The sequence below is a fragment of the Carettochelys insculpta genome, chromosome 5 (genome assembly GCF_033958435.1).
Source record: "Carettochelys insculpta isolate YL-2023 chromosome 5, ASM3395843v1, whole genome shotgun sequence".
Lineage (NCBI taxonomy): Eukaryota > Metazoa > Chordata > Testudines > Carettochelyidae > Carettochelys > Carettochelys insculpta.
The window spans coordinates 108258596-108283129 of NC_134141.1; the positions used below are offsets into that span (position 1 = coordinate 108258596).

The 24534-nt window shown below is 39.2% G+C and overlaps 1 protein-coding gene across 1 annotated transcript in view; it reads left to right on the top strand.

The window, feature by feature from the left end:
• LMAN1 (lectin, mannose binding 1) overlaps positions 1-14911 on the top strand; it is a 30236-nt gene extending 15325 nt beyond the window's left edge. The window contains exons 9-13 of the mRNA XM_074995712.1: positions 1547-1740; positions 1848-1918; positions 10279-10432; positions 11899-12020; positions 12582-14911. Coding sequence (XP_074851813.1) covers positions 1547-1740; positions 1848-1918; positions 10279-10432; positions 11899-12020; positions 12582-12618 — 578 coding nt within the window. The 3' untranslated portion in view covers positions 12619-14911. The remainder of the gene's footprint in view (positions 1-1546; positions 1741-1847; positions 1919-10278; positions 10433-11898; positions 12021-12581) is intronic.
• Positions 14912-24534: the final 9623 nt, after the last annotated feature.

The following is a 24534-nucleotide window of genomic DNA, read 5'->3' on the forward strand; positions in this document are numbered from 1 at the left end:
TTCTCACAGTGGGTCGGGACTCCAAAGTGCCATTTTAATGGAGTCAGCAGTGCTGGTATACACTTGCTGTGGCCTTGTGGCTCAGCTGAAGCTGAGTTGCAAGGCTTGGAGTACATCTCCCACCTAGGATTGAGGTCTTTGGGTAGCAGGGCTCAATCTTCAGTTCTCTGCTCCCAGGGTCATGTAGTAATTTTTGTTGTCCGAAGGAGTTGTGGTGCAATAAAGTTTGAGAACCCCTTCTCTAAAAAATAGGACTACTAAATTATTAATGCTATGGTATTTAAAAATGTAAGTAACTAGCAGAAGGCTTCTACCCCATTTTTAAAAGATCCTACCCCCGTAGCTTTCAGACTTCAATGAGCTTTGTGAATTGGCTGGTCTTAAATTCAGGTAATTTATGTTTAGATGCCTAATTAGGGATTTAACACCCTTTTTTTTTGAAAATGTTAGCTATACCAGGTCTGCTACTAGGATAGTTTTTCTCCAGTCATATGATCATCCTGCCCAAACTTTGCATTCCTCCACTGACTTTCCCTGGAAGACTGACTTTATGACCATTACCTTTCAGATCAGATACTTTTATTGCACAGTTCACTTCAGCCTTTGCTAGTGATTGCTGGGTTTGACTGGCTGTTTTTTCTGCCATTCCTGCATTGCTTGGGGGTGAACTGCCAAAATTGGGAAGGCTATCTCTACCCCCCCAAAAAAAAAATTGACTTTTTTTCCTTAAAATCGCTCCTGACTGACACTGGTTAGCCTGGTGACTACTGAGACCACTATCAGGACTAGTTTATGAACTTGACTGTCTGTGCTAGGACCTCATCCTTCCTGCATATCATCTGAATTGCATTTTGAGCTTTCGGCGTGCAGGGTCTGTTTTTTGGAGAAGTCTTTTTTTTTTTTTTTTTTTTTTTTTTTTTTTTTTTGTATTCACAGTAAAACAAAAAGGGGCAGGCCTCTAATTCTAGGCTGGGTTCTTTAGGTGCTGCAGTTATTGGAAAGTGTGCTCATAATTTTTGAGTCTGCATCTATACTACATTCCATTCTTGGAGGAATGCAAATAAGGGATTTTGAAAATGCAAATGAAGCACTGATTTACAAATCTCATGCCTTATTTGCATAATCTCTCCCGAGCGCATTTCCGGAAGAGACTGTTCCAAAAGCAATAGCAGCCATGTAGATGAGGTTCCTTTAGGGGTTTTAAAAAAAACTTTTTTCTTAAATTTTTTGAAAAACGCTTCTTCCTGAACCAAATAAGGGTTCTTTCAAAAATGGGGCTTTTCTGAAGGAACCCCATCTATGTGGGTGTTTTCAGAATAGTATTTTATGGAAATGTGATTGGAAGAGATTATGCAAATGAGGTACAAAATTTGTAAATCAGTGCTTCATTTGTATTCATCCCCCACAAGGGAAACGAAGTGTAGTTGTAGCCTGGGTGTGTGTTGTGGCTGAGGTGAAATGAAATTCTATGGCACATGACTATGCATATAGATATTTGACTATCTGAAAAATGAGGAAAATAAGTTGCTTATTTTTCTTCGGTTAGCGGATGATCTCTTTGAAACTGTAAGTGATCGGGAACTGAGACAAATCTTTGAAGGGCAGAATCGAATTCATCTTGAAATCAAGCAGGTTAATAGGCAATTGGACATGATTCTTGATGAGCAGAGGAGATATGTCTCCACAATAACAGAAGAAATTACCAAAAGAGGAACTGCTATTCCAGGACAAGAAGGACAGGTGACTCAAAATGTGTATCTCTGTTTAATATGCTGACATTTATTCAACTGTGTAATCAGTTTACTTTTTTCTACATTAAGCATTTTTTGTGGGTTTTTTCTTTTCAGCTCTCCCAACAAGAATTTAATGCTGTTGTGAAAACTCAAGAGGAGGTCCTCAGACAAGTGAATGAAATGAAGTAAGTGGATGTCCTTTAATGTCTTGCTGAAGACCTGATTTGGATCCCACACTGACTTTTTAAAAGTCCAGTGCTGTTTTTTACTTTGTTGAAATGCTTCCTGATGTAAACCAGCTAAGTCAGGTCAAAGTCAAAACTGAAAGATTTGTACGTGACCGTAAAGGGACCTTCATGTATAGACATTAGTTAAGGAAACCTCTTTAAATATCTTTCATATGTAAATGAAGGATGAAGAATTCAGATGCTACTCTGAAAATATGAAGTTAAAGGGAAATCATCAGCTGATAGTCCAGTTACCCTCTTTTAAAAGAGGTTTCAAGTTACTGTACTCTACGTCTTTGTCAGTTAACGTCTTCCCTATTCCATTATGGAAAAGCAATGAGAAGTCCCTGTGGCTCCTTATAGACTAACAGATATGTTAGTCTGTAAGGTGCCACAAGACTTCACATTGTTTCTGCTGATACAGACTAACATGGCTACCTCTCTGATTATGGAAAAGGAGCCACAAGAACTGGGAAACTGACTGTGGAGAGGAAACAGTGAAAATGACTTTGGAGGAGTGTTAAAAATATTTTCATAGCATTTGTGCTTCCCAGGCAAACTACCTTGGCCATAAATGATCCTTTATAGACATAGAGAATCGTCTCCATTCTATGGTTATACAGTGCTCTTCATCCATGCATATAAAACGCATGCTGAAAATAAAACTTAAAGGCAATATCTTTCCCCCCATCTTTTAGTCACCGTCTAAAATTACTCTGTTTTGTACCACAGTAGGCTGAAATTCAAACTGTCAAGGGTGAGAGGAGGAGTGGCTCAGTCACTGCCATGGCAAGGCCAGGTGATCCCCTGTCAAGATTCCTGTCTTCCCCCATGGGGTAAAACGCTATTTGTGAAATTCAGCATTCACAAGGGTTCTCAACAGCGAACCCTTGCAAATGTCAAGACCCTACTGTATTGTATGTGTAACCTTGATCCTGGGGCTAAGGTATTCATCTGGGAAACCCAGGTTCTAACTCTCCCCTTCTACCTGATGTGGAGAAGGGATTTAACTGGATTCCCCATGGTTGGGGTCAGGGTCCTAGCCAATGGGTTATGGGATATTCTGATATGGATTTTTCTCTGTTCTGTTGAGGTTGTTCTACTCTTTTTTTTTTTTTTTTTTTTTTTTTTTTTAAAAAATGTCATTGGAGCAGGGGCTTGAACTTAACATTTGTCATATCCTGAGTGAATGCCCTAACACTTGTGCTATTGTCATTCTGTCTTTTTTCCCTGGTCCAGAGACTGTTCCATGTCATGAATGACAGTGAATATTACCATGAATTACAATTGCCTCTGAGCTGGGAAAAAGAATTGTTTGATAGCCCATTAGGGTGCTTACTACGATGTGAGACACTCAGGTTCAAATCTCTATTCCAAAGACTAAAGAGTCCCAAATAATGCATATTTAAATATCTTGGCTCACAGTTGCATATTGGTGCACATCTATCTATTCTTGTTTGAACCTTTTGTGAACATAATTTCTCTCAATTTGTTCTTTGGTAATGGCTTATAGGTTAAATATTAAAAGTAGGGGATTTTAATTTTGGGAATTTTCTGACAGCATGTGTCATATTCAAAATGCTTCATTATTGTAAAATTTAATTCCTTTACCTTTGTACTCACACAAGTTAAAACATTATTTTTTGTGAAATATTTCGCAGGCAACTTCACGCTAGGCTTATCAACAATTATATTTTGCCAGTATTAATAGTTTGAGAGATGTCTTATAATTCGTCTAAGTAGGTCAGGTTTTTTGTAGAATGAAGATTAGTGTCCTTCCATTTTCACTCTTGTCCTTCAAGGAAAGCTTTTATTTTAATATTCTTGACCGGTCTTTGTGCTAAGACGGCAAATTAGATTTTTCTTAACATTAGTACTCTGTCCTTTCAGTGACGACTTACTAGGTATGCATTTGTGTAACATCTTAATATTTTCTGCTTAGATTAAAGAAATGTCTTATGTTGTAGATAAGGAAATAACAAAAATGAACAGCCCACTGCTGCTTTACTGGTCATCCCTGGAGGAAAAGGACTTATTGTCAAAGTAATTTTCATGTCAAGATTTGTGGGGTTATTAATCGTCTGATTACAGAAGAATCCTTGCCAGCATAGACAGTAGCAACAAGCAGCATGTTGCCTTTATAGGAGCAACATAATTTAAATTTGACATGGCCCATGTTTATTTAGAGAACTTAACATATTTTAATAACAAAAAGGATCATAGTTAATTTTGTCTTTTTAATCTTATCCCAGAATATATTCTTTAGTGCAAGAAGTCAGTTGTTTCAGAGACTCAAATACTTGCAAAGCTGTTTCATATATAACAGACAGAAATGATTGCAAAAATCATAGTAGCTTATTTGTACAGATAACTTTATAACAAGTGCTTATTAAGTAAAGAATTAAAAAGCAAAATGATTTCCCAAATACATGCAGTCTGATCTAGAAAAAAGACTTGCAAAAGTAATTCAAACAAAGGCCTGCTTTCACAAATTGACTTCAGATGCAATGATGATAAAAGACAACTGGGGGGATAGAAGGGAACCACTGGATGAAAACTGCACTATCCAAAGACTGTGTTACATTTGAGGCTTTATTTAGGCTTGTCAGGATTAGATTTTTTTTTAATAGATAGATGTTTTTAAAAAAAGCAATTTTACCATACACACTCAACCTGCTGGAAGAATATTTCTGGCAATGATGATCAAAATTTGCATATAGGCTATGTGAGACATACTGCTTGAGAACTCGGTGCAGTTTGATTTTAAGCATATTTGTATGTTTAGATGTGATTAAACCAATTTGTAATACCTATAAAACATGTTATTGTTCTTCTCTTCCTGCTTTCATTAAATAACTGTTACCATTTTTGCCTGAAAACCATAATTGCCCTCAACTGTGAAAACAAGCAGATAAAAATTAAACTGGTTAAAACAGTCTGACAATTATAAAACAAAAAAATTCAAATTCTTCCAAGCCTATTTGTATTTGAGTGTTGAAGTGGAAAAATATAGAAAATTTGAGAGCTGGCTGGAGGGCAACTTTGACTCGTGGTGTTAGCAATGACTGGCAAAAGCAAAATGGCTTCATCTTTTTTCTAGTACATTTTGAATTGTGTTCAGAATAGGAACATATTTTTGTTAAATATCAAAGGTTATGCAATAAGTTACCGTGTATATTCACAAGCCAAATATTTTTGGCAAAAGTAAAGCATCAAAGAGCAGGGGTCAGCTTATCAAAGGCACTGAACCAAAAGTTGGGGGTTTTTTTTGGTTTTTTTTTTTAAAAGCTCTCGAATGATTGTATTGAGTAATATGTTGTTATAGATCAGGGGTTTACAAACTTTGGCTCTTGGCCCATCAGAGTAAGCTGCTGGCAGGCTGGAATATTCTGTTTACTAAGCATCATGGCCAGCCAGTGGCTTACCTTGATGGGCTGGAAACCAGAGTTTGCCAATTCCTGATATAGCAGGTTGGCTTATGAAAGGGTCAGTTTTTGCCATTTTTAACTATCTATCCTGGGGGACGGGGGGGGCGGGGGCGGGGAGGAGCTGGCTTAAACAAATGGCCCAATGAACGTGTGTGTGTGGTATTTTAATTAAGAAGTAAATGTGAGATTCAAGTGGGAAAAATGGAAGTGGTTGTAACTCTGTTCTTTAAAACTCACTTTCTTTAATTATTTTCAAATTGAATAATGTGGAGAAGGACACTTCTTATTCTGTTCGTTTCTTGTTTTTCTGTGACAAACCTGAAACAACCAGGATTCGTGGGTTTTGTCTTTTAAGAAGACTGGTAGAGGAGACAAATAGAATTAGTAAAAAGCTGTACCAGGGAGAAATACTTATAATGATGAGTGAAAGTCCCTAGCATGTTGCGATTTTTTTTTTCTTTCTCTTACAGTATTCCAAACGTAAAAAGTTGGTCTTGAAATACAAATGTCAAGTTTAATGATGTGACTGGTAATTGATGCAATGTTTGGGGGTTTTTGGGGGTGGGAATTAAAATTTGTTAAATTGTATTGTAACTGTTAATGATTAAGCATTACGCTTATGATCAAAGATGGGCAGTAATACTTGAGTTTTGTTTTTACCTCTTTAGCTCCTCAAGCACATTTTTAGTCCTATTCTGTATTTGCATAAAAATGGTTTCATAGTTCTTTCTGATATGTGGGCTACAAAATGGAACCAGATTGGTGACATTTAAGATTGAAAAGGTCATAGAGGAGTTTTTAAACTAAGGGCATGGAGAGACCTGACAGGTGTGGAGGACCCTAGGTTGGATAGAAGCATCCTTCAGGGAAGGATCTATTTTATGAAAATTTTCTGCTCTAATAAAGGGGAGAAGATAGAAATGACAAGATATGCGCCAGATCTTATGAAAAACAGTCACATGGAAGAGTCCCATTCAGTCACATGGCAGACAGCTAATTAATGACAGGTTTTTAAAGTGCTTATATACTAGAAGTCTAAATAGTGAGATGGGTGAACTACAGTGCCTTGAATTGAATTAAGATATTGATATAGTAGGTATCTCAGAAATTTTGGTGGAATGAGAATAATCAATGGGATTTTTTCAGGAAGAAGGGGTCTTTCAAAAACTGGGTTATTTTCAAAGGGAACTATCTACATGACTTTTTTTGCTTCCAGAAGCAAGATATGTAAATTTGTGCCTCATTTGCATTCCCCTTTCAAAAGGGGAGTGTAGTGTAGATGCAGCCGATGTGAAAAAGTGTAGAATTAAATGAAGTCAAAATCCTAAATGAACCAATCTGTTCCATATAATCTCTCTAGGTAGAAATTTCATTTTCTGCTAATGAATATAGCAGTATGGCTGGCTGTATTAATAACTAGAATAGTGAAATGCTAGGAGAGATGAGTCTATAAAAATTAAAAACTCAATAATGGGGATTTCAGTTATCCTCATTTACTGAGTATGTTACTGCAGGACAGGATGCAGAGAGTTTCTATACATTTTAAATGACTGACCTGCTTCTTGGAGCAACTGATTCTGGAAGCCTCAAGAGGAGAGGCAATTCTTGATTTAGAATCTGGTCCAAGAGGTGACTATAGTTGGAACACTTGGAAATAGTGACCATAATATGGTTAAATTTAACATCCCTTAGGGAAGAAAACACCATGGCACCCCAACACTGTGGCATTTAATTTCAGAGGGGAACTATACAAAGATACAAGAGGTTACACAGAAATTAAAAGGTGCATTGCCAAAAGTAAAATCCCTGTAAGCTGCATGGAAACTGTTCAGAGACCTTATAATAGAGACTCAGCTTAAATGTATACCCCCAAACTAAAAAAGGCACAATAGAAGAACCAAAAAAGTTCCACCATAGCTTAATAACCAGGCAAAAGAGACAGAGATAAAAAGGCATTATTTATAAAGTGAAAGTTAAATCCTAGTAAGACAAATAGAAAGGAACATTAAACCCTGTGAAATGAAGTGTAAAAATACAATTAGGAAGGCCAAAAGGAATTTGAAGAACAGCTAACCAAAATTCAAAAAGTAATAGCAAAATGTTTAAGTATATAAGAAACAGGAAGTCTGCTCAACAAGTAGTGGTGCCACTGAATGAGATGCTAAATGTGCAGTCAAGGATGATAAGATCGTTGCGGAGAAACTAAATGAATTCTCTCATCAGTCTTCGTGGCTGAGGATGTGAGGGATTTTCCAAGCCTGAGCCATTCTTTTTAGGTGACAAACGTAAGGAGGTGTCCACGAATTAAGTGTTTAGAGGAGTTTTGGAACAAACTGATAAATTTAAACAGTAGTAGGTCACCAGGACCAGATGGCATTCACACAAGAGTTCTGAAAGAACTCAAATGGAAACTGCGTTTGTAACCTGTCCTTTAAATCATTTTCCATACCAAATAATGGGAAGATAGCTAATGTGAGGCCACTTTTCAAAATGGGCTGTACAGATGATCCTGGCAATCACAGGCCAGTAAGTCTAACTTCAGTGTCTGAGAGATTTGTTGATAATTGTTTTTTTACTATAGCATCGGACACAGATGGAAATAATTTGTTGGGGGGGAAAAAGTTGACATCCTTTCTGTAAAGGGAAATCACTCCTCCCCAAATCTACTAGAATTCTTTGAAGGGGTCAACAAGCATGTGGACAAGAGGGAGCCAGTGAATATAGTGTACTTAAATTTACAGAAAGCTTTTGGCAAGGTCCCTCACCAAAGGCTCTTAAGCAAAGAAGGGTGTCATGGGATAAGAGAGAAGGTTCTCGCATGGATTGATAAGTAGTTAAAACATGGTCAGTTTTCACAATAGAGGGAAGTAATGGTGTCCCACTTGGGTCCATACTGGCACCAGTCCTATTCAGCATATTTTGAAAGGCTCTGGAGAAAGGGGTGAACAGTGAAGTGGCAAACTTTGCACATGATACTAAACTGCTTACGCTAGTTAAGTATGAAACAGATTTAAGAGCTTCAAAAGGATCTCATAAAACTAAGTGACTGGGCAACAAAATGGCAGATGAATTTTAATGTTAAATGCAAAGTTATGCATACTGGGAAACATAATCCCAACTATACCTATAAAATGATGGGGTCTAAATTGGCTGTTGCCACTCAAGAATATTTTGGCATCGTGGAAACTTCTCTGAAGACATCCACTTAGTGTGCAGCAGCCATCAAAAAAGAAAACAATGTTAGGAATCGTTAAAAAAAGAGGGAGAGAATAAGACAGAATATCTTATTGCTTTTATATAAATCCTTGATATGTCCACATCTTCAATGCTGCATGCAGATGTGGTAACGTCATATAAAAATAAAAAAAAAAAAGTCTTGGCATTTTGAAAGTTCTGAAAAGGGCAACAGAATTAGTAGGGGGTATGGAATGGCTGCTATATGACGGGAGAATAATAAAACAGGAATTTTCATTTTAGGAAAGAGAAGACTGGGGGAGATATGGTAGAGGCTTATAAAATCATGGCTGGTGGGTAGAAAGTAAATAAGGGCAAGGTATTTTATTCCCATAACATAAGAACTTGGGGGGGTCACAAATTAATGGGTAGCAGGTTTAAAACAAAAGGAAGTATTTCTTCACACAATCACAGTCAGTTTGTGGAATGCCTTGCCAAAGGATGTTGTGAATGCTAGGATGTTAAGAGGATTCAAAAAAGAGCTAGCTGTGTTCAGGGAGGATAGCTGTTAGCCAGGATGAGCAGAAACAGTGTCCCTAGCCTCTTGTTTGTCAGAAGCTGGGAATGGATCACTTGATGATTACCTTTCCTGTTTGTTCCCTCATGGGCATCTGGCATTGGCCACTGTTGGAAGACAGGATACTGAGCTAGATGTACCTTTGGTCTGACCCAGTATGGCCATTCTTATGTTTTTATAAATTGTACACACTGATAATTTGTAGTACATCAGTGGTACACATTCAAGGTAAATTACCTGAGGTTTTTACATAGAAGTTGAGTCAAACTGAAGGGTTTTATGGCTTTACGTACAGAGTTGTCTAGCTGTCTTGTCTGAACAAAATGTAAAGTTTAAAGTACATTAAATCCAAGAACAAATTTTGATTATTCTGTTAATAATGAAGGGATTAATGTTCACATGATAAATGTTTTAGCTGTAGACTTTAATCCTCTTTGCAACTGAAAAGAAGCATCACAATAGGGAAAAATTATATGAACATATTGATAGAAGAACACGCATGTTTTTCTTCAGTGATTAGTTTAGATCTTGAACAGTACTGGTTATGGAGTTTGAACTTCTTTGTGGATTTAATTTGATTTGTTGTAACAAAAAAATGAATTCATGTGGACACAATATTAAGTACCACAGCAGTGTATATGGGAAATGAGTTTCTCATGTCAAAGGTAATCATGGAACATGGATGGCCCTAAATCTTTTCTTATCCCTAAAGCCTCTTCTTTATTTCTTACATGACTGCATATTTTTAACAGCTTTTAGTTTCCTCGGGAGATAGTATAATGCTATGTTTATCCTAAAGATACAGATTCAAAACATTTTGAGACTTCATCAAAAAAGAAGCCAAAACAGATGCTTAGCAAAAGCATATTCACCACAGAGCTGATTTTTTCCTTTTACTGTAGCTTTGGAACATGTTGCACTGTACAAAACTGAGATTTTTTTTCAGCTGAACACAATTTTTGCTGAAAGTTTTTTGAAAAATTAAGTGTCACATATTCATCGGAGCTTTAAGAAAGTGTCCTTCCTTTGTAAAAATATTAAATTGAAACTAACCTTGGTAGATTAAAAATTCCCTTCTTGCAGACATGCTATATTTGTAAGGAACTGTCCTGTGCTGAAACAAGCCTTTCTATTTTCAGAGATTCAGTGGGTGAAACTCTGAGGTTGGTCAGTGGAATTCAGCACCCTGGGTCTGCAGGAGGAGTCTATGAGACGACTCAGCACTTCAATGATATCAAAGAGCATCTTCATGTAGTAAAGAGGGACATTGAACACTTAGTACAGCGAAACATGGTAATTTGTATACTTTAATAAAAAATGACTGCAGAAATTCAGCATATGGCTATTAGCCAAATATTGGTGAAAAGCCAGCATGTAATTTACTGAACAATTAATCTTTTATTAAGCTGCTCCACTAAAACTGTTTTGTCTTAACTCATGATTAGTATTTTTGTAAGCTAGGTAAAAAGGTCATAAATTTTAAAAACTGCCTTAACTCGGAATCACATTTATAATGTGTGTACGATTCTTGTATTCATGTAAATGGCTAGGTAAGTGCATAACTGCCTGTTTGAGTGTGCACAGTTCTCCATGTTTGCTGTTGTGGTAATTACACCCTCAGGTTAAACATACTGTTCAGATTGTGATGAAAAATGTTGGGGTTAGACTACACTAGAATTTTTTCAAATTCCATGAAGATGACCTACAGCAATGGTCATAATTATAAAAGGTTTTTCTAATTGTTAAGGGTATGACTGTGTGCATGAGGGCATATACACTATTTTTATCATACTTGCAAAATAAGAGTGGCAGTAGATTTTTAAAAAAAATTGCAAGAAGCTGGGTGGGAGTCCCTCTCAAATACTGCATATTTCTTTAATATTCTGTGAATTAACGTGTAACCTTTGGGATCACTCAGTCATGGTGGGTTTTTTAATGATGAAGTATTTTCCTAGTAGGCTAGGAACATTGATTAAAGTGACTTTCTCTTTGTCCATCTAATAACACATACATATAGAAGAGCTCCATCCATAATTGTCTTTTGTCTTTGGTAGCAAGCCTTGGAGATGCTTGGACTATGACTGCATCTCTACTTTTTGGCTGTTCTCTCTTTAACTATTGTATTTAAGAAACAAAAATGCTTGGAACTTCTAGAAAAGTGCTTGGAACATCTGGAAAATTGAAAGAAGAGATCAGCAACTTTTGTCCTACAATCTGATGTGTTCTTCCAACAATGGCACTTTTTGTTTCACCAGTTTGAGACTAAGTAACTGATTTCAGCATGTATGTGAGTAATAAGGTCATCTGCAGACTTCCCTGCTGTGAGGAGAGTCCAAGCATGTTGGTTTGCTTTAACATGGAGAGTGTGTATTTTGTGTTCATCTTAGACATTTGGAGCTTCCCGACTATAGTCCATGTGAGGTATTTTAAGGCCCCTTCTACACCTTTTGAGCTCAAATGTCTTATGAGCCCTGCAAGAAACAATTTTTAAAAATGATTATTTTGGGGTGCAAAACTAAAAATGCATTCTTGCGCCCTCGCATTCTCCAGATAACTTCAAGCTGTTCAGGTCTCGGACACAAAAAATAAAAATTTCAAACAGTCACATCTTGAATCTCCTGCCTCATGGTCCTTCACTTTCTCCTTTCTGTAAATACAGATGTACAACTTCCTTTTGAAAATGTTGTTGTTCTTTTTAATATAGTAGTCTTAATGCAGGATGATGCCAATTCAATTTTTAACAAATTTTTGCTTTCTAGCCATCAAATGAGAAACCAAAATGTCCAGAATTACCACCGTTTCCATCATGCCTCTCTACAACTCACTTCTTCATTTTTGTAGCAGTTCAAACAGTGTTATTCATTGGTTATATTATGTATAGGTAAGTTACTCTTTGAAAATATTAACAGAACTTTACTTGGACTTAAAAGTAGAATTCCTAAATGAAGTAATATGATATTAATAATTATATTACTAGATTAGTTTTTAAAATATCTTTATATATTAGCACAGACCATCTATTTTTTCCAGGCTGACAAAGGAAAATAGCATAGTCTGCTTTTCTCTTTAATGTACATATCCCTTAACACAGTGGTACATTGTTAAACTCAAACATGGCAGAGGAGTGTCTTTAATGCTTTCAGTTAAACTTTCTCAAAATATGCTAATGATTTTTTTACATATATATTGGTCTTGGTTTTCTAAAATATGGGGGTTTTGGCACAGGTTAAAGTGGGTGATGGGGTGGAAGTTTTTGGTTTTATAAAGCTTAAATTTTGTATTGAATGTTCTGTTAACCAGTCCAACTGATTGATGTTCCTCATAGTGTCATACTTGCAATGTAATGGAAGCTTTACTGGAAAAAAAAAATGGTTTATGAGTAACCTTCTCACTTATTGAAATGAACAAAGTTATTGAATTATCTTCTTCTGCTTTGTTTTAGGAGTCAGCAAGAAGCAGCAGCAAAAAAGTTCTTTTGATGATCTGTTCCTTTTGTATATGTATACTTTTGCAGTATGTATGCACGGAATAATACAGAAGTTTGTAAATGAGGGAAAGTCTAGTGTTTTAAATGCTTCAATATTGTAAATTATTGAATTTTTGCTAAACAAAATAAGTTCTTGTTTATTATAATGTGGTTAAAAACAGACTTTAGAGCAATGGTACAAGTACTGTGGAAAACTGTGGATCTGATTTACTCGTACATTTTTGGTAAATACTGGGACTTTGACAGTGGTTTATCAATCAGTTTCCAAGTTAAAGAACTAGGGCATAGCTGTCCAGTTACTATTGACGAATATTTCATGTCCAGTGACTTTGTGCAGAAAAATACATTAGTGTCCTGATGTATGAGATTTCTTTTAAATAAACTGTATTCCTCTAATTTGAGGGGGGGGAAAAGTCTGTTTGCCATTTAGACCTTGGCTCTGCAATTATTTAGAGGCTTGTAGATCTAAATTTCACGAGAATTTATAGAAATGACTTCGTAATGTGTGGCCTCTGAAAGACTAAGGCCTTGCATAACAATCTGACTAGTACTAGCTGGAGTGTAGAACAAAGGCTCTCTATGCAGAACAAGCAAACAGAGAATTCTGTCTTTTGAGATAACTGGAGAAGACCATACCTTCTCATAGAGCCAAGGTCCTTTAAGCAGTTGTATGGGGATTGTTAGGATTATAGCAGTTTTATGACTGACCATAGTTTTGTAAAGTGATCAGTGGAACCTCTCCAACAAAGAGCTAACGATTCTGATACCTGTGAAACTCCAGCTGAGAGAAGGTCATATTTAGATTGACAAATGCCTTTATTTTTATATGCTATTTTATGAATCTAATAAAAATATCAAATAGATGCTTTGGTTAATATATTACAATACTCCTGGTCATCAATATTCACAATGTGTGTACCTTAACTACTTCCTCAGAATCCATTGCCTCAGATGTTTTTTGCTGTTAGTCCTGCAACAGTTATTGAACCAGTATTGTGTAAATTAACAAAGTGTTCTGTCTGATGTATTGGAAGATTGTTTAATGTTGTGTATCATGTGAATACTTCCTACAGGTAAAAATGGAACAGATGCTCAAATTAGTAATGAGAAAAGTATCTGCTGTACAGTACTTTGTTTACATATCCATTGTGATCTGTTCTTGAGTAGCTTTCCTACAAAAGATAAAAGTATTTCTAAGTTTCTGCAATGCACATGCTGAAAACTGGACACTGGGACTGTTTGTTTTTATATATAGAATTTTTGTCTCCATGCCAGCAGAAATTGTCTGGATAGAACTTCTATTTTTTTTTTTTTATATAGAGAAATTGTCTAGATGCCACTTTGACTCCTTTCGAGGAGGCAACACATGCTGTCAAGCTGTCATCAGAAAAGTTTGCTGCTAATGTGCCTGAGAATTTGGAGAAGTGCTAAATCTATGCAATATTTTTTTAACTTAAAAATAAAACTATCCTATAAATGCAGATGTCTGTACTATACCAATAAAGTGTGATTAGATCCCTTCCACATAGGTTTGGTTATATAAAGAATAGTGATACACTGTAAATGGTATAGTTCAATAAATTTACTTTACGTTGTTGGAAGGCTTTGCTTGCTGTAAGAATAGGAGAAAATACTGTCCCAAACTCATCTAGGTAAGAGTTCTGACTGATTTATCTTTAACAACCTAGGATAATACAAAGCAGCAGTTAATTTGCTCTCTTCTCTCACACCAGCAAGTATTTATAGGTGTCTGGCACTGAACTAAATTAATGAAGAAAATGACAGTATTTTATCAGACTATTGTATTGTTGTTCATTCTTTCCAGCAATGCACAGTGTTATTTCTTTTTTACTCTGGGGCCAATACATGGTCAAAGCCCGCCCTCTTGGCCCTCCCCCCCCCCACCTCCCACCCTGTCATGACAGTTTGTAATGCTACTTGTGCTGAAAGAATAGATCCTATTTTCCAGAATACTTTTGGTAAAATGATGTGCAGCTCTTAAACCTCTTCTAATTAATATCTTCTTGTTTCTCCATTTTTGTGAATCTTTCCAATGATCACTTGCTCAGTTTGGCAATTAAAATATTGAAGCAACCAGTGGTATTGTCTCTTGTGTTGGGAAGAGGAAAACGCTGGGGGCAACTTGAGCAGTTTCTTAACCAGCTTGCTATCTAAATTTGCGCCTATACTGTGTTAAATACAAACGCATTATGCTGCTGATGGACCTGATCTCATTGGAAATAGTGGCATTTTACCATTGACTTCTGTGGCAATGGAAGACTCAAAACGTGATTGGTTTTTGTTTTTTTTTCCCCCCTCCCCCAAAATGGAACGATCTCTTTCCAGCATGTAATTCTAGCAGTAAAACAATAATTCATGGCGAATCCTTGTTACTTGCTGGAGAGGTAGAAACTATAACACATCATAGTAATCACTTGACCTTATTTTCATTCCTTTCATGGCTTTAAATTGTGGCTGTTTTTGTCAAACTTTTTTATAAACTAAAACGCTGTTCAGTAAGTGCCCTGAAGTGTTGCTATGTCATGTGCAGACGTGTTTACTTTTTCTCAAATTATCAGTTGAGATGTAGAGAGATGAAAAAACTTGGTGTCTAATTAACAGTTTGAAGGGCAGATTAGCCTGGTCTGAACCTTAGACTTGAGCATTGCATGTTACGGGGGCGGGGGGATCAGATTTGGAAAAGGAGAGAGTATTTTAACTTGGTGAAGAGTACCATCATCTGCACCCTTCAAGCAAAATTACTGTTTTTAATTGATTGTTTCCTGTTTGAGAGACTGACTTGTATTGGTGCATCAATTGTGTGACCCTGAAAAGGTTGTCCATCTGTTTTGGGAGTGAAGAACATAACCTTATTTGAATAAATATGCATTTTAGTCAACCTTTCCCTTTGGATTTGGTACAGCAGTCAATGAAGTTACTTAGAAAAATTAATCTCCATCATGGTGTTACCTTGGATAACTTTAGAAAATTTCGTAGGCAGACAAACTATAAATATTCTCCAACTGCTGGTGCTGTTTTTTAGGGATTGGATGCTTTCTGGGATTAGGGGTTCAGTGTCTTTAATTTACAGTAAAGTGCTGATCATGTGTATCAAGCACTTAGTGCCTGTTGCGCTGGGGGCTGTGATTCCACAGACTTCATCTCTTGTCTTTAATGCAGAATGCTTACAGTGGGGATTGACTATGCTAACACCAGCATCACTTTGTGGAAAGGAACTAATGCTCTTTATCATGTTCTGTTAGCTCTAGTTACAAGTCTTCGTGATTGACTGTTTTCCATCTCCTTCAGATCAGTCACTGATTACATTTACACAAAAGTTCAGGATTGAATGACTTTTCTGTGTCAGCTATGTATGTAGTTCTGGATTTCTGTGTTCACTGAAACTTGTGTAACTGCCCTGCCATGACATTGGTATAAGTAAGGTCTGAGTTACTTGTCTGTCTTATTTAAGATCTGCAGTAAGCAGAATGATGCAGAGTGGTGTAAGTATGCAGCATAGTATTTCCACTGTTGGTCATTAATATTCTTTATAGTGTCTATATTTAATTCTCACAGTTCTGCATTAAAATTGACAATATTGGCCCTAGACATCATTTCAGTACGCTTCACAATGAGCTTCTTTTTAAAGTTAGAATAGTTGGCACCTCAGCTGTTTCATTTTATCTAGGGCTACATGTATACTACCAGATGAATTTGATTTTATTTAAATTTGATTTTACAGTGCTGGGTTTTATAAATCTTATTTTGAGTATCCTCACGTCCCACAAAGTTGAGGTAGTGCTGCCACACTAGAGTAGAGTGGCCAGACATTGACTGTTGCAGCAATGCATTGTGGGAACCTATCCCACAGTTCCCTCAGCCCTGCATTCTGTTCCCTCCCCATGGGCCCTGTTGCACCCTACCACTGGTGGCGTTCACCCTGCTGCCTGGTTCCTATGTCCCCGCAGCTTGGGTGGAGCCAGGAAACTGATGGGCGCTGCTGCTCCTGGCTTGGGAGCCAGGCGCAGCTGGGAATCAGGTGCTGCACTGGTCAGTTCCCAGCTCCTGTGAATGGTGGGCAGGTGGGAGCAAGATGCAACTGCACCCATCAGCCTCTGGAGGCTAACGAATTTGATACAAAGACGGGGGGCTTCCACACTAGCCTTCATTCAAACTGTTAAATTCGAACTTGACGCTACACCCACCCGGCTCTGATATTATGCTGGCGACAGTAGTGCTCCCTAAATTGAGCTAATGGTATTTTACAGTGAAGACAGTCACTTGGTACAATCGAGCTAACTGCCTTAAATTCAAATTTATCTCGTAGTGTAGGCGTAGCCTCTCTATGAAAGGCTTCTTCTGCCCTAGAGAATTGTACTACTTCCTCTCGGCCTCTGTAGCTATATGGCTGTGGATAACATGGTACAAACCTCTCCAGCATGGGTGAACTTATTATATAAATGTGCTTTTTTTACCAATATAACCATTCCTGTATGGGAGAGGGGTGTCTATACCAGATTGGATGTTTTTTATACTGGTATAGCAGCGTCCACACTCGTACTTGGACTGGTATGATTGTATTGATTTTTGAAACAAATCCCATTCCTAGCAGATGTAGTTATATTGGTACCACTTCCAAATATAGACCACTCCAAAGTTTACACTGGTTGGCAAATATTTAGCCCATGTCTGCGCTACAGGTTTCTAATATATAGCGAGCGCGAGCTATGACAGGGTGGGAAGAGCTGTGGTCCCTGATCAGTACAGCTGTGCTGGTAGGTGCAGTTTTACCAGAACAAAGCTTTGTGTGGTTTCAGTATAGCGTGTTTCACTTAGACTACGTCTACATGAGGGTTTTTCCAGCAAAACTTGCCTTTTGTCGGAACACCTCCCGAATGACTACGCCAAAATGTGCTTTGTCAACAGATGACAAATCCCAGCACATCTGCCAGCAGCTTTGTGCCTTTCCGTGTTCATGTATAACGCCTTTGGCTAATCTTCTGTCCAGGGGAGTGGGAGAAAAGGGGTAGATGCTATGAAGGGCCTTTTATCGACAGACCGGGCTTCTGGTTCCCTGGGCAGCCCTGCTTGCTGAGCTGCTGGTTAGCCCTTCTCTCAAGAGAGCAGCTGGGCAGTCTGGCCGCTCTCTGTCGAAAGAGCAGATTGCTCTTTTGATCCACTTTTGTGTGTGCACGTGATCTGTCAGCAGAGATTTTGCCAGAAGATCTCATCTGACAGTAACTTCTGTTGAGAAATTGCAGTAGTGTAGACAGCCTTATTGTAGGATGGTTTTTTTTCTTCTGATGCAGCTTTGCTGGAATAACTGTCCAGAGGAGCGCTTTGCTAGTATACTATACCAGTAAAGTGCGCCTAGTGTGGCCCTGGTCTAAAGATCCTTTGCAACTTTAAGCTGAGGGGAAGGGATAGGTGTAAACGAAAGGTTGCACTTCTTAGCGAAAATCTTAAATCAGTTTATCAAAAGTAAGCCTGCAGGTTCAGAGTATGCAAGTATATTTTTGACCCTCAGACTCTCAAGGCAAAGTAGTTTTAAATGATTTTAATAAAATGTCTTGCTGATAAACAGCACTGGAAACACTAAACTTAGTTTACTTTGAACTAATTCTGATGGTTTTACATGGACAAAGAAATGTCAGCTCTGTTTTATATACACAGTAATTTTCCTGTTGCTTTTGAATAGACTAGAAGCACCTTTCAAACAGGAATGGGCTTATTTTTTTGCCTTTTACTGGTCTGAGGTTTTTATATTTTTTGTTGCTTTTTAATTTAAAGTATTATATGGCTTTTACTATTATAGTGTCTGGGTGCACTTTTGTTAAAAGCAAAAATGTTAGAGGGCTAATACCTCTAAATCTTCCAGCACATCAAAGCTTTTCAGGATGGATCAGGAAACAATGCATACCTAGGCAAACTGCAAGATAGAGTTTACAGACTAAAGTAGATTGTTTCCTCAGTTGAACAAATCATATTACCATTTTCTGAAAATGCTTCCCTATTATAATTCATCATCATCAATAACCATGGGCTCAGCACCCGTTGATGATGTCTGATGGCTCTCACTATTTCCTTCCATCTTTCCCTGTCAAGTGTGGAGTGGCTTAGTTGCTGTAGAATACTGCCGCACCAGTCTGCTATATCTACCCATTCTCTGTGGGGTCTGCTTTTCCTATTTGAGCCATCCATTATGCCAAATACCAGGGTCTTGGGTTTTTTTTTTTGTTTATCATTCATTCTACAAGAATGACCAAATAGTTGTAGCTTCCATTTTATAACCTTCTGCAGCAGATTCTCTTTCAGCTGTATCTTCCTATATAATTCCGCATTGGTGACCTTCTGCGTCCATCCTATTCTCAGAATCTTTCTATAACAACTCCTTTCGAACGCCAATATTCTTCTTTTTGAATCTTTTGTCATCACCCCTGTCTCACATCCGTACAACATGCTGCTGAATACATGTTTTCAAGACGCTCGGCTTCATTTCCAAGCTAATTGCTTTGCTTTCCCAGATCTTAACTATTGCCTTCAAACTTGCTCTTGCCTTCGGTATTCTAGTGGCTATTTCCTTCCTACAGTCTAGATCATACGTTATGTTGCTCCTCTAATATGTGAACTTCTCTGCATTTTCCAGTTCAAGATCATCTACACCGATCTTCCTTCCTGTTACAATTGACATAATTCTTATCCAGAGCTTTCTTAAACCAGTCGGCCTTCAGCTTGATATCTGTCTGCTAGATGTTCTGGATGCTCATGCCTGAAGTGCAGCTGCATCATTAGTACGAAAAGCATATTGCCAAAAGGTCAAAAAGATATAAAATTTTGAACCACCTCCGTTCTGCTAGGTGGGTAATGAAAAGCAATACAATATAAATTCTCCTCCCAGGCTAGGATTGCAACATTATTCCTGTAGCGCTCCTAGCCTTTTTCTCGCCTAATGAAGGTGCACAGTAAGAAGGGGAAGCTAAGCTAAAGCTGTACAAATTCAGACTTGCAGTATAAAATTCTAACAGGGTAATTGGTCATTAGAACAACTTCCTGAGGGATGTAATGGATTGAAACCAATACTGGATGTTTTTCTAAGATATGCTTTAGCTCAGCGAAACATTATGGGCTTCATGCTAGGAATTGGGGGGTCAGATTTTTATGGTCTGTGTTATGCTGAAGGGCAGACTAGATCAGTGGTTGCCAAAGTATGGGTTGTGACACAGTACTGTGTCACAATGTCAGGCAATGGGTTGCCTTGCTGTATGGTGACCAGGAGACTAACACGGGTGCTAAGGCAGGCAAGTAGGCAGGCTTGCCTTTCCTGGCGCTATTATGCAATACTAGAACTGGAAAGGCCCTCAAGAGGTCATCAAGCCCAGTAACCATGCTTGCCCTGGAAGCGGCCAGTAGAAGGTCTGGCGCCAAGATGAGGAGCCAAGGGCTCTACATGCTGTCACTGCCCTGAGCACCATCTCTGCACTCTGATCTGGGAAGGGGGCAGTACCTGCAGGCAAGAGCCATGCAGAGCTGCTTGCACTCTGCCTGGGAGCCAGACCTGCTGCCACTTCTGAGACACAGTATATTCTGAAGTGTCAGGGCAGGCACAAAGCCTGTCTTAACACCTCCTCTGTAGCACTACCCAGGAGCTGCAGGAGGTAATCCCACATCCTCGTGCCCTGCCACAGGCCTAAACGCCTCCTCTGCCAACTTGAAGACCTCTCGCACACTTCAAAGTCCTCATAACTGGCTCCATACCAGAGGCTGCACCCTGATCCCAGAACCCTCACACCTGTGCCCCAGTCCCCTCCCACACCCTGGAGCCCTTATCCCAGGCCTCACTGCAGCATGCGTTCCCAGCCCACAGCCCTTACCCCCTCCTACATGCCATCCCTCTCCCTCAATCTACATTATTCTCCTGCCCTCCAACTTCCCTAGTCCCATCTTGGAACCTGCCTTCTAGTCAGCAGATAACTAGTTGTTGGGTTGCAGGAATCAATTTTCTTTAACTGAGAAAAATGAGGAAAAAAGTTTGAAAACTATCAGTGTAACTGATCATAATTGTCCCTTCTGGCTTCAAAATCCATGAATCTCCTATATGGCTCTAAGTTTAGGCACCAGCTATGCCATGGCTAAAAAGAATTTTAAAAAGGCATTTAGTGACAACACAGCACTTACTAAAAATTGGGAGTCAAATCTCACTGAAGAAAATGGAGAATAAACTTGGCCAGTCAAGTGTAAAAGTATAAGTGGGCAGGCTTTTAAAAACACATATATGTATATTCAAGTGCAAATAGCAAAAGACACAAATTAACAACAAAAAAGTTAAGTACACCAGCAGCAGAAAGCATGCCAATCAACCAGTGGCACCACCTGACAATGGAGGTGGTAATGAGCACTCAAAGACAAGGCTAATGTGGAGAAGCTAAAAGAATTCTTTACTGCTGTCTGAACGTTAGAGAATGTGAAGAAGATTCCCATACCTGAGCCATTCCTTGCAGGAGACAAATCTGAGGAACTGCCCCAACTGAAGTATCAGTAGTGAAGATTTTTGAGCAAATTGATATGTTAAACAGTAATACAGCAGGACCAGATGCTGTTCACCTGAGAATCCTAATGGAACTCAAGTATTAAAAAGGCAGAATTATTATGATCTGTAACCTTTCACTTAAATCGGTTTCGGTACTTGGTGACAGCCACTGTGAAATTTAATTTCTAAAAAGACTTTAGAGGCAATCCTGGCAATAACAGAAAAGCAATTACAAGACACAAGATAGAACACAGTTCGTTGGGTAAGTTAACATTGCTTAGGGTGATCATATCTCCCCCTCCCAAATATGGAACAGGGAGCTGGGAGTGGGAGGGGTGGCTCCTCCTGGCTCCACCAGCCCTCAGTGAGCTGGGAAGGAGGCTGCAGTTGCCAGCGTTCCCCCAGAACCCCAGGGAAGCAGCAGTTGCCGGCCCTGCCCTGGGGAAGCGGCAGCTGCCAGTGCTCCCTGGGAGCCCCAGGGAAGCGGCAACCCCCGGTGCTTCCCAGGAGCCTGGGGAAGTGGTAGGATGCAGCAGCTGGCCACACTCCCCGTTTCCCTGAGGCTTGGGGAAGTGACTCCAGCCAGCAGCTGCACCTGTGCAGCTGCTGGCGGAAAAGGTCAGCAGAGGGATGGCTGGAATACAGGACAACTAATCCCTTTTTAAAAATGTCAGGATGCCTTTTTGGTGTCCCAAATATGGGACTGTCTTGCCCAATATAGGACAGATGGTCACCTTAACATTGCTTTTATAAAGGGAAATCATGCCACGTTAAGCTATTAGTTTGAGGTAGTAGTCAACAAATGTTTGGGCAAGAGTGAGCCAATAGGTGTGGTGTAGTTAGGTTTTCAGAAAGCCTTTGAGAGTGTCCCTCACCAAAGGCTCTTAAGCAAAGTAAGTTGCCTTGTGATTTTAGGAAAGGTACTCCCATAGGTCACTAACTGGTTAAAAGATAGGAACAAAGCAGTAGGAAATGTGTCCCCTGGGGTCTAATACTGGTGCCCATGTTGTTCAAAATATTCATAAAGGATCTGGCAAATGGAGTGAATGGTGATGTGCCTCACAAACCTGGGTAACAAGGAAAAAAAATGGCAGATGAAATTTTGTGTTGACAAATGCAAAGTAATGCACATTCGAAAACGTAATCTCAACTATGTGTGTAAAATTATGGAGTTTAAATTAGTTGTTAATACTCAGGAACTGGATCTTGGAGTAATTGTGTGTACCTCTGAAAATATCTGCTTAATGTGCAGGGACAGGTAAAAAAGCTAACATTGTAGTAACCATTAGGAAAATGATGGATAATAGGACCGTCGATATAGTCCATAGTATTATATCAATCCATGGTATGCTTATGCCTAGAATGGAATGGAGTTCTGGTTGCCCCATGTCAAGAAAGGTATGACAGAAATCAAAAAGGGCAACAAAAATGTATAATAGTATGGAATAGCTTCTGCATGAAGGGAGTTCAAAACGAGTGGGTGGTTCAGCTTGAAAATGAGATGTTTGAGAGGGAGCTATGACAGAGGTCTGTAAAACCATGAATGGTGTGGAGAAAATGAATATGGAAGTACCCTTCAGTAGGCTATGTCTACACTAGCCCATTTTGAAGATTACTAATGAAGCGCTGAAATACATATTCAGTGCCTCATTAGCATGTGGGCAGCCGTGGCACTTCGAAATTGTCATGGCTTGCTGCTGTGTGGCTCGTCCAGATGGATCCTTTTTGAAAGGAGTCCGGCAACTTCAAAATCCCCTTATTCTGATCAGCAGAAAAGGACCCCTGTTTGGACGAGCCCCGTGGCAGCGAGCCGAAGCAATTTTGAAGTGCTGCGGCTGCCTGCATGCCAACGAGGCGCTGAATATGTACGTATGTTTGGGGCTAGTGTAGATGTAGCCATAGTGGAAAAGCCATGGGTCACCCAATGAGATTAATATGCAGCAGGTTTAAAATAAACAAGCGGAAACATTTCTTCACACAGTCCACCTCTGGAACTCTTCATGAGGGATGAAGGCCAAAAGTATGACTGTTTCAGAAAAGAACTAGGCAAGTTCATGGAGGGTGGATGCATCGGTGACTGTTAGCCAAGATGGTCAGGGATGCAGCTCATGCTGTTGATGTCCCTAAGTGCCTGACTGCCAGATGACAGGACTGGATGACACCTGATGATTACTGTTTTCTGCTCATTCCCTCGGAAGCATCTGGCATTGGCCACTGTTGGAAGACAGGATAGGGGGTTGGATGGACCATTGGTCTGACCCCGTATGGCCTTTCTCATGTTCTCAACACAGAAGTAGAAAACTGTCCCTCTCCTAAAGAGCTAAAAGTCACAATAAAACATTTTGAAATGCCAAATGGGAAGTACTCCATGGATGAGTGGTGGTCCAGCACTCCAGTTGCTGGCCTGTTGGATTTAGCTGGGTTGCAGGAATTCTAAGTTCTAACCTGCCTCTGACACTCACTGCGTGGCCCGGGGGAAGGCCAGTTAAACGACATTACTGACATGGAGAGTTACTTTGTATCTTGCCTATTCACTTTTGGTTTCCCTGCCTATACTGTAAAGTGCAGGGTGGTAACTGTGGAATAGGCATTATTAGGATTGTGAATGTGGCACACACAGAGCTTTGAGACTGTTAAATGCTGTGTTATGTATTTGTTAGGTGCCCCCTGAGAGGATGTGCTGTGTTCAACAGCAGCTCCTATAGGTCATTGAGGAGTGGTACTACTGAGTGCAGAAGGACAGTGACCAGAAAGGTGTGAAGCAGAAAAAATGGGAGGCTGCCTGTATCCTTTATTTAAGAGGTTTTGGTAGATGTGGCAGAGAAGCCACTGGTGGGAAGGAAACATCCATCATGAGGCTCCTAATCTCAAGTAGTCTCTGTACATAATTTGATTTCTACCACTGAGCACCACAGCCAGAAAATGCTTGTTCCCTTAAGAGGAATATGAGCTGCAGGATTGCTGTTATCCTGCTTCTGAGAGGTCATCTCCTGTCTTGGCCCTCATGATGTAATCTGACATACGTTAATAAACAGAGGACAGGCCTTATTTGTTCCTAATAACAAAGAGAAAGAGAATGTTTCCAAGGGTTGCTGTTCCAGAAGCAATGTGGTAAGACTTTTCTTGAACCAATACATCTGAACTTTGCTCTGTCATGGTAAGCTACTCCAATCAAAACCAGAGGACTGTAAGTTCTGAGTTTGAGTACCTTGCCTACCCACCTGAAGAATAAAATGCCCTATTTAGGTTAAACTACACCAGTTGGTGTGGCATTTGATTGTCTGATTCCCCGACACAGCTGCCAGGCCAGAGAAATCTTGTGCAGGGGCCTCAGAATACAAACTCCATTGCAGCTGTCTAGGCACTTTGCAAAGTGTATAG